Below are 13382 nucleotides of genomic sequence, written 5' to 3'. Positions count from 1 at the left end.
ATAGCTGTTTGGTCGGGTTTGTTTGTTTGTTTGAATGGTGTTTTTTTTATTTGCTTAGCATCAACCAGCTAATGGCATTTTTGGACGTAAAATCTTGAAATAATTAATGCCATATTTAAGTAACAAAGACTTCACCATGGTACATATATAAACTGCAGGGTATTGGTTAAAGGGCTATTAGTACGGGGATTTTCCACAGAAACAAACCGGTTCCGTCACACCCGCCGGACAGGTAAAGGTCAGGTACAACAAACAAAGAAAAAACAAGTAGACAGGCATACTTCATGGTCATTTTAACTCACATTATCTCTTTTGAAAATTCCAGAATGATGTTTTTGATATTAGCTAAGAGAAATGATAACCATTTCAATAACAGTTGACGCCTCGCGACGCAATAAATATCAGTAAATTTTGTGTGTGTTTGACACTCCCCATGCGCCGAAGTATGCCCTGTTGATGTATTTGATTGTCGCTTAGAATTTGTTATTTTGCCTTGACGTTGAACGACTTGTAATCCTGTGTCAGTAATATGCTAGATAAATTTGCATTGAGGGAAATTTAGGCACTTGGTAACACGAGATGCCTAATTTGGTAATGTGATAATACGATAATGATGTAACGTCGGTGTCGAGACGAATTCGAGCACGGAAGGCTGCATATGATAATTTCATTTCAGATGCCTGTGCTTCATTTATTTTAGTATTACTGCACTGATTATCTGTTGCATTCTACACAAATGTTATCGGGTTGTCTTACGGAGATTTTTCAGTAAAAATCTATCGGATCACATTTTATGAAGTTGTGACTAATCCCCCTGCATATATTTGCGGCAAGACACTGAGCTTGAGCAAGGCCAAAACTTCACCAGCGAGTCTACAGCATTACAGAAAAACGTCTTATCAGAAAATAGGCAACAAAGAGGACCTCTCTAGAAATCAGCAACGACAATTTTAAAACTGTATCCAAAATATAACAGTATAAGTAGTCTAAAGAAAATTTTGACTTAGTAAAATAGGAACATGTCATGCAAACACATTTTCAAAGATATTTTACCTTATTGTTTTTTGAACAATTACGTACGTTTTTGTACCGAATATGAATACAGTAACCCCAATTACCATGGCATACCTTTTGTATTTTGTCAACCTTTCAATAAAGTTGAAGAAACATGAAATGGAACGTCGAAATCAAATTCAAAAAACACCCGAGAAGGCAGTTTTGAAAAAATGCTACTGGAAGAAACTAAAAACGACAGAATATTGTACAAATGCAGTACTGTATTGGGCTCTGTTTCCAACAAAATGTAAGTAAATGAAAACCTCCAGGTAATGGTAATTAACTTCAAAGCAGCGGTTTCTACAACAAGAATGTGTTTATCGACAAAGACAACCTCAAAGTTTCCCTCAAAATAATCATCGGCCAGTTCTTGAATAATAGCAAGAATCAAAACCTACATTTCAATTTCCGAGGAGTCGGATCACAATTTTCGGAAAAATGCGAGCAAGTCCATGGACTGTAATAAATCTGCCGAAGGTAGTGACATACCAAGTATCACAGCAATCTGGATTATAAAACAAATCGCAGTGTTACTTAGTTAACTAACTCGTCTGCATAGATTTTGCTAAACACGTAGTCTGCGACCAATCTTTCTATATACCATTATCAACAGAATCTGTGACTGAAGAATTGGTACCACAAAGGCAAGTAGACATGCATCGACTTCATTAAATGTTATAAACAAGAGTAAATAGAAGACTGATTTCTTTGAATTTGAACACTTTCCTCTTCGTATTATATGATGACGTAGTAGCCAACCATTAAACATATTTGTTTCCCGACCTGGCATCAGGAACGTTTTTAATTTCCTACCCTTGAATGCTAGCGATCAATGACAAAAGAATAAAAGCATCACGACTTCTATGATTTCAGGCATTACTTGTGTTCAGAAATATCTTCAAGATTTGCAGGTATGGATTACAGTGAGTCCCAGCTGCGGGAAAAAAATTTTTCTTGGACATGTTCGAAACACGGTCCCTCCACATTTTGGCAACAATGGCGCGCGCGCATTCTACGTTTGTACGTCAAAGCGGAGAGCGTCGCCATGGGAACCCGTCGCACGTCGCGCTCGATCACGTTTATCGCATTGCACGCTGACGAGACTGTGTTCCCATTGTTGACAACACATCGGCCGCATTTCAATTGTACATGGTTTGCAGTATGGCAGGCAAAAATGTCTAACTCCGATGCAGTGGTCGATATTGAAAATTCTGATTCGAGTAGCGTCACTAAAATCGATGACCAAATCCCAGAAATCTTGAGTACAACAACATCTCCTAGTACCAACATCGACATTGACGACGAAATCAGTGAAACACCGATTACGACTACATCTCCGAGTACCGTCATCATCGAAATCCCGAGCACATCTACTGCTGTTCAGGCAGAAAGTCAGGCCATCGAACACTCAGACGACGAAAAAATCCATCATTTTGTAAACAAAATAGCTGTAGGTACACTTGCTAAACTTTTTCCTATCTTACTAAACGCCAATGTTCCCAATTTTACCCATCTTTCGCCAAAAATATTAAATATTGAGTGAGAATGTGCGGGCATAAATTCTCCGAACAGCGAAAGTTCACCAGAAAATGAACAGACTGCGGCATGCGACGCCGAATCCCCCATGGTGTTTTAGAAGAGACTTAAGCTTATATAATTTTTTCTCTCAAAAAAATTAAAGCAAAATGTTAAAGGCGAGATGTTATCAAGAAAAAAATGTAATTGTATGTCAAACCGCAAGGTACAAATTGTCGGTTTTTCAATAAGCAAGGCGGGAAGACATCACGCACAGGGCGTTCGTCTCAGTGCATGTGCAAAGTTATAAGTTTACTACCTCAGAAACCGTTTATAATACTTCTTTATTAAAACTGAAAGTTGTCTCGACCGGAATTTGACTCAGCCTGGAAATCGCAGATTGAAGTTTATGCATCATAGCTATCTGGCCGGCTGTCATGAGCGTCATCATACAAGTGCATGGAATTTATAGCAACTGTTGCTCGACAGGACTCAGAAGTAATTCTGGCCCTATGTATCTTGACCCGAAACTATTTTAAAGTGGTTCAAGATACATGTGATTGTGGTACACGAAACTGTTCAACAACTTTCCGCCAATTTTCGAGGTTTCGGTCACGATTTTTATTTCTTTTGTTTTTGGAATGAGGGATGGCGAAGCTAACACAAGGAACACTGGCAGTAGAGGCGACGATGTTATCACTTAGAACGCAATAGCTACTGTTATTACCGTCACAGCTGTAACTTCTGTACTTAGACACCATATAATCTAGTCGAGAACACGCATTTTATTAACTGAAGATCTTTTTATCATTCAGTCTTCCCCCGGATTGCGTGATAACGTAGTTTATAAGATATCAAAGCACTCTCTGTCGAGAGATTCTAACATTTAAAATTTTCCGAATCGTTTATTATTCATCATTTAGGATAACGATGCGTACCCTGAATAATTATCAATCTTATACACCACAGCCAAAATCGTCTGATTTGATGGTCTCAGATTATATACGTATATTATCTTTCTGTCTTCCCTCTGTCTACCTGTCTACACATCTGTTTTTTTATTTTTGTTAATCTTATCTTGTTAATCTTTTTCGCTCTTTGAGACAAAGCCATGAGACACAGTCATGGAACCAGTTTGTGTGGTATCTCCTGAGATTCCATGCTGATCAAGGTCCAAATTTTCTGTTGCCAGGACACCAACTGTATTCACAACAAGAAAGGATCATCAGTTAAGATCAACGGAGAAACCCTTGCATGCAGCAAGCCGAACTGATGCAGACAGTCGTGAATTCAGTGAGAGCAGCCGTGCAGAAGAGAGCCCTGAAACCGAGGAGAGAGCAAGTTGGGGTCGCAAAGCCGAGTTCATCTGTTCTTGTTTAGGATACGCGGTAGGGCTCGGTAATCTCTGGCGCTTTCCTACCTTTGCTATACCAATGGCGGTGGTAAGTGTTAATTCAATTTTGAGAAAGAGTTGTGAATTCAAGATTTAAATACGTGATCCACAGCTCATTTTCATGCATATGTGCGACCCTTCTCAAAGTTGTTTTTCGTACTGACGTTCGATCAATACATCAACGTAGGCTGTTATTCAAAGTCAGGGTTGCCTAAGACTAAGGAATGCTTGCAAATGAATTCGTATCGTTCACTCTTCTTGTCTTGGTTTTTTTCAGGGGCGTTTTTATTGCCATATGGCATTATGTTGGTATTCGTTGGAATACCAGTGTTTTTCATCGAATTAACCATTGGTCAGTACGCCAGCCAGGGATGTGTTGGTGTATGGAAGTGTTGCCCATTATTCAAAGGCAAGTAGTTTTTTCCCTTTTCTTTTGCTTTTTCGTTAAACTACTGTTTTACTTTTGAATAATTGCATGGAAGGTGTTATATCCGTTTGTAAAGAAAATTGTAATTGGCATATAGTTACAATTTTCGTCTGAATATAAAAGACTTGACATGATAAAAAAATACAAATACAAATGCCAATGGTGGAGATTTCTTTCACTTTTCAAACACCATGCAATTGTCTCGCAGATCCAATCTTGTTATGAATAAATAGAAAAATTGATCGATTGATTGATTGAATGTTAGATGGATAACTAGAGGGGGGGGGTAAGTGCATAGATTGAGATATAGCTAGGTACATGTAGGCGGGCAGACAGACAGATAGACAGACAGATAGACAGACAGACAGATATATTGAGAGTTAGGTCGACTGATTGATTGACCGGTTGATAGATCGATTTAAAAGAAATAAGTTATTTGAGTGAAAACCTTTAAAAACGCACTAGGTTTTGCAGTTAAAGGCTGCATGTTGGTTTCAAAGATGCCGTTCAACCAGAATTCGAATTTCCAAACTGTGTCCCACCCAATAAAAGCACACTAAGTCAGTGTACGTTACGCACTAGGCATTTTGTCACAAGTAAAGCGAAATACATCAGAGTGAAAAGCCGTGTATCAACGAAATAAAGGAAAATATAATGGAGGACATGTCAGCGGAAATAAGGTTCTCATTGTCATTGGATGATTCTTTACAGGGCTTGGCTATGGAATGGTAAGCCTAAGTGCTTTGATATCGATTTATTACAATGTTATCATGTGCTGGGCCGTGTTTTATCTCTTTGCCACGTTTTCGGATCTACCAAGTCTGCCTTGGGTGGGCTGCAACCACATCTGGAACACTGAGAATTGCTATGATGACCGGGATATTAATGCCACGTTGCCAGGCAACGACACCAACATCACAGTGGCCAGCGCCAGTGAGGAATATTTCAGGTATGTTTTTGATGACAAAAATTTCACTCCTTTATATATATATATATATATATATATATATATATATATATATATATATATATATATATATATATATATATATATATATATATATATATAACTCAGACGCCCCCCTATGCAACGTTCAGCTGCCCGCTTTTCATACAAAATATCGACTAATTCATATAATTGATATGTAGGAACATCTCTTATGATCACTGAGTAGCGGACCAACGAGATGATGATGACGATGGTGATGACGATGATGACATTATCGTGATGATGGTGGTGGTGGTGAGATGAGATAACTGTCTACTAAGATGGTATTTGTAATGAAATCCGAGTTCACACTCTTCTAAGCTTTTGACACACAAAATCAATTTAATTTTTTTTCTTAAAAATAACCAATTTCCATACAGACAGACAGTTGTAAAGAAAAGTTTACAGGTTTTTAATATGATCAGCACGTTGGCAGTTTTTAGTTCAGTTACTGAATTGCAAACTCGTGACAACTAGTGGCAGACTTCACCTACATTCAACTGACCAGCGATAAATTCCGTTGCCCTGAGTATCTTACATTTAGCCATCAAACGTTTGTATAAGTTTGTTACCTTCACTTTGAAGCAACACTAATTAATTGAATTTCTTCATTTTTTTCGACATAGTATTTATGTGCTGAAATCGTCGAGCGGCATCGATGATACAGGATCACTTCGTTGGCATTTAACACTGTGTTTGCTGCTTGCCTGGACCCTTGGTTTCCTGGCTCTCGTACGCGGTGTTAAATCAATCGGCAAGGTAAGATTGGTCCTCGCCAATGAATGCTGTTATTCTTCCTCGGATATCGTCTAAATTCAGCGGGTGACATTATTCACTGTTGACTTTATCACAACTCTTCCCTTTCGTTTTGTTGAAAAGTGAATACCTTGGATGAAAAGAACAAGATCTGATATCTGGGGAATAAATCAATCGATTGATTGTTAAGTCTGTCACTCTGCAGGCGAACCGACATCCCGGTCGCGGCAGCCAAGACTTTAACCTCCAAGTCGACCTATGTGTCACGTGTGTGTGGCCAGAAGGTGAAATAATTTGTCTGTTACGTCAGTATTCACTGTCAACTCAAGCCCACACAAAACCAGTGTAAATGCACACAGACAAAACTATATGAAAAAGTTGCGAGACTTGACCGAGAAAGTGACGGTTTCTCGCAGTGACAGTCTCTTGTTATTATCACCGCTATGAATGATAATTTTTTAATTCTCACTGGTGAGCAGTGAGAATTGCACTCAATGGTGAGAATCGCATATGATAACATATTTTCACGGGTCAGACTGGAAATTCTCAACAAGCACAGTGGGATTGGTAATGTATCACACTTATCGTTCATTGGTGATAATCAACGAGACTTGCCGTTCATTGGTGAGAATAGGCAAGACTTGTTGTTCACTGTTGAGAATCAGCTAGACTAATTTTCACCAGTAAACGGCGAGTCTAGTTGATTCTTACCAATGAACGGCGAGAGTGGTTGATTCTTATCAGGAAATGATGAGAATGATACACTCGCTCTCTGAAAATTACCGATCACACTGTGCTTGACTAGAATTAATATTTCCAGTCTCACTGGTGAGAAACTGTTATCATACTTGATTCTCACCAAGGAATGCATTTCTCACTGCTCACAGTGAGAATTAAAACATTCTCACTAATAGTGGTGAGAATAACAACAGATTCTTACCAATTACGAGAATACGCCACTCTCTCGCTCCTGTTTTGCAAATGTTTTCTCCTGAGCTTATAGTGCAAATGCTGTAGGCTAAAACGGCATACAATTTCGTATCTTTTGTAGGTTGTATATTTCACCGCCATATTTCCCTACGTCGTCTTGATCATTCTGTTCTTCCGAGGCGTTACACTGCCAGGTGCCGGTGAAGGGATTAAATTCTACATGAAAGCAGATTGGTCTGTTCTGTGGAATGCCAGGGTAAGCATATTTACCTCAACATATACAAAGACAGTTCTTGGTTTTGGCGGACACGCGTGAATACCCCGGCTACATAAGTGAAGGCAATAAAAAATACTATGGTGATATATCGTCGATAGTTAACTTTGCCAGTACATACATACTACTAATACATGTAGGTTAAGACAAGATTCTTGTTCTTTTAACTTTTATTAATTTCGAAAAATTCCACCTCGTGACTCCGTGATGAGAGACCATTTGCTTTTAATTCGGTCATCGTAAGATAATTGAACATAAAACAAAGAATCTGAATGCTGAGAAAAGGCTACACCTTCTTCAGTACATTTTATTCAAGTCATGCATATAAACAAAATACATGTATATTTTTAGGAGGAGAGAAATAAATTCGTTTAACAAAATATGATCAAACAAGTGAAATTGTATTCTTTGACTAACATCTTTCTGGTTTTCTCCATATTGTTAAATTGGCAGGTGTGGAAGGATGCAGCTGCCCAGATCTTCTTCTCATTGAGTGCAGCCAATGGCGGACTTCATGTCGTCTCAAGCTATAACAAATTCTCAAATAACGTCTACATGTGAGTATGCCGGCACCTTACAAAATGAAATATGTCTGATTGCGATGACACCTATATCCATACAGGGCATTGAATTTTCCTCGTACCTAACGTCTTGCATTGCAATGACACTGAAACAAAGCACCTTTAGTACTTTATCGTACTTTATCGAAAGAAGGGCCGACAAGGTTGATTTCTCAACTAAACCTGATATCCTTTATTTCCGATTCACATTTTTGCCGCGAAATGGAATATCACATCGACATAAACGTAAATGTGTATGACATCATCATAGGTAAGTGGGTTGATGAAAGTAAAATCCTTGGTATGTTTTCAGTAAGCAATGTGATCTCGTCTTACCTTTAGGGATGCTATGATAATTCCGCTGTTGAATTGCGGTACTAGTATCTTCGCTGGCTTTGCCATATTTTCTACACTTGGTTTCATGGCCCATGAAACTGGCAAGGATGTCTCGGAAGTTGCCGCCTCCGGTAAGCCTTTGATGTGCCTGTAATTCTCATACACTTGGACAGCGTTATAATTTATATGGTAATCTGACTGGCTATGACAAATATCGGACAAATATTGCCATATTTGAGTGTTCCGGTACTTCTATAATCGTTATCATACCAGGATGCCCCTCGTAGAGTCTTAAAGTGACATAAGCTGTAAGATGCTACGGAAATGCACGGTATTTTTTATTTGGCTAAATAAATATTGATGATCAGATCATGAGTATTTGTACATTATTTCCTCTCAGCTTTTCGTGGACTATGACCGTGCCAAAATAATGTTTGATGATGTTCGACATTTCAGGTGTGGGCTTGGCCTTTATTGCATATCCCGAGGCATTATCCCGGATGCCAGGAGCACCATTTTGGGCATTTCTCTTTTTCATTATGTTAATTACCCTCGGACTGGGTTCTCTGGTGAGTATCTACTCATCCTGGACTTGCAAACTCACTAGGGACCGCTCCAAGTAATATGTACTCTTACCTTGGTCCTTGGATAGTGGAAATTAAAGAGTTTCAACTTTCGTGTTGCCGTAAACCACAAGCCTATCTACGGCAACGCCCACTCTCGCATAAGCTTTGATTTTTGCGTAGGCGCATGGCACAGAAAAAAGCTCCTACTTTTATGATACATCAAATTTATTGATCAAATAAAGAAAAATTATACCTATATCCATAGGTACTTCATGCTTTCGACTGTATTATTGTACAGAAAACAACACTGAATGTTCTATGAACTTAAAGTTGAGAACAAATGTAAGTTTATAGAAAGTATTAATCCTCTTTCTACCAGGCTCCATAGACAAACCAACGAAAGAAATACCACTTGGAAGAAAGGATTAATCTAAAGTAAACTAAGATGCGAAGAGAAACATTCCATACGTGATACAAACGAACTATTAAGTCTAAAATGTAAAGTCGAAAGTAAACAGAAGAAGAAGATGATGATGATTTCAGTTGCAGCGAGAGACAAATTTGTTGTTTAATTAACAAAGTGGCGTCATTCCCATTTGTCAAATTTCCCTTTGCAATTCTTATGGGAGGAATTGATAGTTTCGATCTAGTTTGAGAGGCACAGAGAGGGGGAAAGCAGGAGGGAAGGGAGGCAGGCATGGTGAGCATCAGACAAACACTCATGTCTAATTTTAAATTGCATTTCATTCAGCACATTTCTGAACATTTTTGTTATTTGTCTTTTGACTAATTTTCAGTTGGTTCTGGTGGAAACTATCGTAACTTCCATCCGCGATGAGTTCCCAATCGTCAACAAGTGGATCAAGGGACATACATGGCTTCTCCCTTTTGTAATCTGCCTCGTTCTGTTTATACTGGGACTTCCACACGTTACAGAGGTAAAATCTTTCAGTTACTTGTGATTTCATTAATTGGGATTCTGTGCCATTCCTCACACGTGGGAAAGTAGAGCCAAGTATAGTACAATCATTTTAGCTTTAAAAGGTACACTTTTGCTCACCAGTTTCAAGTACTATTATACTTCACCTAACATTCGTCTACTTTATCATTTATCCTGAATGTAAAATAGCGCTTTCCATGAAAGATTGCGACATGCCACGGTATAGATCTGCACTTCGATTATGAATAGCATCAGGGTCGAAATATTTTATGGAACTTACTGCTGAATTGTAAACAAATGGATGGGTTTTTTTACACTGAGATATCTATGTACTTTTCTATTTCAGGCGGGTCTTTACTGGCTGGCTCTTCAAGATGCTTACGCCGCCGCAATCTCAATGCTCATCCTTGGCCTGACGGAACTAATTGTCATCACCTACATCTATGGTAAGACACATCACCTGGAGTCTCATGCGTATTAATATCTAATTTGCATATTCTCTGACTTTTTGCCCGGCTTTGCACACATTTGGCGTGTTTGTCCAGACATGGATGCATAATGTAGACTTTCAATTTTGAAAACACGTGTTCGCTGCAGTACACGGTCTGGAGTGCATTATGTCTGCAGATGTTGATCATTTTTCGTCCTCTGAATGGGCTTCGGAAGTCACGAGGGTCTTTTCAATCTGGCGGCGACAAGCGACGGTAAAGTCTATATTATCCATATCTTTCTGTACTTTCACAAGTGAGTCTTCTAAGAAGACATATCACTTTCGATAGAATTACATGTAAATATGCTTTTCTTTTAAACCAGGTTACAGAAACTTGCTACGAAACTTAAAGGATATGATCGGGGAGCGAACCCGAACCTTTAACTACATCTTGTATGGGATCACAGTAATCCCAATGTTCATAGCACCGTTTCTTGTCGTGGTAAGTGGAATGTCAGTGTATATGATAAACATATCGGCATAAGTAGTGAGACTCTGGCAGATAATAAATTAAAATAAAATGAAATAAAATAATCATTGATTTGTTAAATTGAATCAATCATAATTAAATCTCTCGACTTTTATATTTGTTCACAAAATTAGGTCGTTAATATCATCATCATAAACATATCTGCATAATCCTATGAATATTGCACTTGCAGCAAAACTCGAATCGTCTGTAAAATAGCTATGCAGGTAAATACGTTTTGCTACACCCACTCAAAAAGTTCTCGTCCATGGTGGTGGCGAAACAGGTGCTACTCGTTTCCGATATCGAATCGTAGCTTTCGTGTCGTGTTCGTCAATATCAACCTCCATGCCCTTAATACTAATGATGTTTTTATTCGCTGCCCGTCTGCAGTGAGCCGTCTATTTTTAGGAGCATTCGATATAATTCCATTTTAGTATGACTACAAGGAGTTGCAGAATTGTCTTTACCAAGCTCACCACGACTCTCTTTAATTGAGTCATCCAGGTTTACGAAGAGATCTCATCATTTCAGTAGGACCAAACTGTAGGCAGGTGTATCGGCTCAGAATAGAAAAATAAAGCATTTACAAAAGAAAACATTCAATGATGGATGGAGGACTCCAGTTGATGGCATTACTTCGGTCACACATTGTCACCATTTTGACTAAATATTTGAGCCTCGGACCGAATACTTCACTAATAAAACGACATAACAACCTTTTAAAAAGTTCTGATTTTGATAACTCTAAACGATAACTTTTTCGAAGTCAATAGGATTCCTACCCGCCTTGACTATACACGTCGTCTTTCTTTTTTACGATAATGCACATTGTATTAAGTAAACGACAGCGCCGAATTGCGTCAGTAAATGTATTTGGCCCACACAGTCTGAATGTGAGTTGTGATGCGAACGAAAAGACGTATACTAACTGCTAAACAGTTGCCCAGTCGCATTAATCATTAATCAAACATGGACAACAATTGATCAAACGAATGATATTCCCATCAATTTTCGTAAAAAATAACAAATAGCAAATAATAGACATGTTAGTCGACAGTATACCATTGTTATCGAGACACAAAGATTTTAAGGTTAGCCTAATTGTAAGCCGAGTATTATGTTTAGCGTTTTAGTGATGATAGTGACATGTTTTTTTGGATTTATATTTGCTCATTTAGGCTTGTTTCAAATACCATGCTTGCTTTGACACATTTTCTCAACTATTCCCTCCATCCACAGTTCGTTCTGATTTACTACATCTACGACTACAAACCACTGGAGGTAGGAGCGTACACGTACCCTTACTGGGCTGAGCCCATCCTGGGTTGGTTCATGACGTTTGGATCCATCGGGCTGATTGTACTCTACATGCCTTATCACTTGATCTTTAAGGAGAAAGGTTCGTTCATTGTGGTAAGTTGTACAACGATACGCATTACCTTTCAATCCATCCCTGATATATATATATATATATATATATATATATATATATATATATATATATATATATATATATATATATATATATATATATATATATATCCTTTGCAAACATAAATATACATATAGGGATAAATAGGATGCTGAGAGAGAGAGAGAGAGAGAGAGAGAGAGAGAGAGAGAGAGAGAGAGAGAGAGAGAGAGAATGTGAGTGCGCACGCGCGCAAGGCATACCTAAGTATCTATTATTTTTATCGGTCTTCAGCGCCTGAAAAATTCCCTGAAACCAAGAAAGGACTGGGGCCCACTGAGGGAAGAGAACCGCACGATGCAAAACACACATCATGGCGAGGAAATTATCGAATGCGTCGACGACGTGCCACCATCTTATCGACTACCGCACGTTAATCCGTCCGTTGATGAGGTACCCGAGGTCATAGTGCACGGTGATGGACTGGTAGTAAACCATCGTGAGCAGTCGACACTCAATGGCAAAAATGCTGCTAATGAGGATTCCGACCCGGACGCAGAGACAAATGTGTGAAATTAAAAAGAAAAAAAAACTTAATAATACAAAACAAAATAAAACCTGTATATTTTCCCTTCAAGCTTTAGGATCTTCGTAACTTATTTCTATTTTAGAATATATTAAGCTGAAACAGAGGAAGACTGTTTAAAACAGGCTTGGTCATCACTACTTTCTCGTTTTTGGCCTGATGATGACAAGGTCGACTTAGCACCTGATTTATTGGAGAGTTTTGAAGTGTAAAACACAATTTGTTCTAATTATAATTTAAGCACCAAAGGGGAGACAGGACATAAAATGACTACAAACACGATTGGAACCGTAGTAATTTGGGATAATTGGATAGAGAAGTAATGTCTGTTTAATCTGCAAATGTCAGCTTATCTGCCTTTCTTTTTAAGTTATACACTTGTTTTTTATGAGTAATTTGTAATATTGTAACACTCAGCTATTGGGCACCTTAGACTTTTGAGAAGTTTGAACCATAAGAAGATCCAGTGCTCCAAAATAAGTTCCAATCACGTGTACAACAAACAGTTCATGTTTTACACTCTACAATAGATTTTTATGTATTTTATTCCCCATGACAAAGCTTTCAAGTTTAGGGTTAGGGTTAGGGAGGAGCTGCCTGCTGGGTTTAGTGGATTCCTTATCAGTCTTCAGACAATAAAATCGAGTCTTCTTTAGGTTAACGCAAGGTCATATAGCATACT

The 13382-nt window shown here is 38.4% G+C and overlaps 1 protein-coding gene across 1 annotated transcript; it reads left to right on the top strand.

Moving 5' to 3' along the window:
* Window positions 1–5590: 5590 nt before the first annotated feature.
* LOC139117720 (sodium- and chloride-dependent glycine transporter 2-like) lies at window positions 5591–12687 on the top strand. The gene is made up of 11 exons (XM_070680962.1): window positions 5591–5616; window positions 6006–6138; window positions 7187–7321; window positions 7793–7896; window positions 8242–8366; window positions 8692–8804; window positions 9599–9739; window positions 10088–10187; window positions 10555–10673; window positions 11943–12116; window positions 12409–12687. The coding sequence occupies exons 1-11, from the start codon at window positions 5591–5593 to the stop codon at window positions 12685–12687; spliced, it is 1449 nt and encodes a 482-aa protein (XP_070537063.1).
* The last annotated feature ends 695 nt before the right edge of the window (window positions 12688–13382 follow it).

The sequence above is a fragment of the Ptychodera flava genome, chromosome 18 (genome assembly GCF_041260155.1).
Source record: "Ptychodera flava strain L36383 chromosome 18, AS_Pfla_20210202, whole genome shotgun sequence".
NCBI classification, from domain to species: domain Eukaryota; kingdom Metazoa; phylum Hemichordata; class Enteropneusta; family Ptychoderidae; genus Ptychodera; species Ptychodera flava.
This window is presented reverse-complemented; position numbering and strand designations above follow the sequence as displayed.

Bases quoted from the DNA above. Each gene is read 5' to 3' on its own strand.
- LOC139117720 (XM_070680962.1), top strand. From the start codon at position 5,591: ATGGTGATGACGATGATGACATTATC. The intron at 7,897-8,241 runs GTGAGTATGCCG...TCTTACCTTTAG, and splicing joins TTCTCAAATAACGTCTACAT to GGATGCTATGATAATTCCGC. The intron at 10,188-10,554 runs GTAAGACACATC...CTTTTAAACCAG, and splicing joins TGTCATCACCTACATCTATG to GTTACAGAAACTTGCTACGA.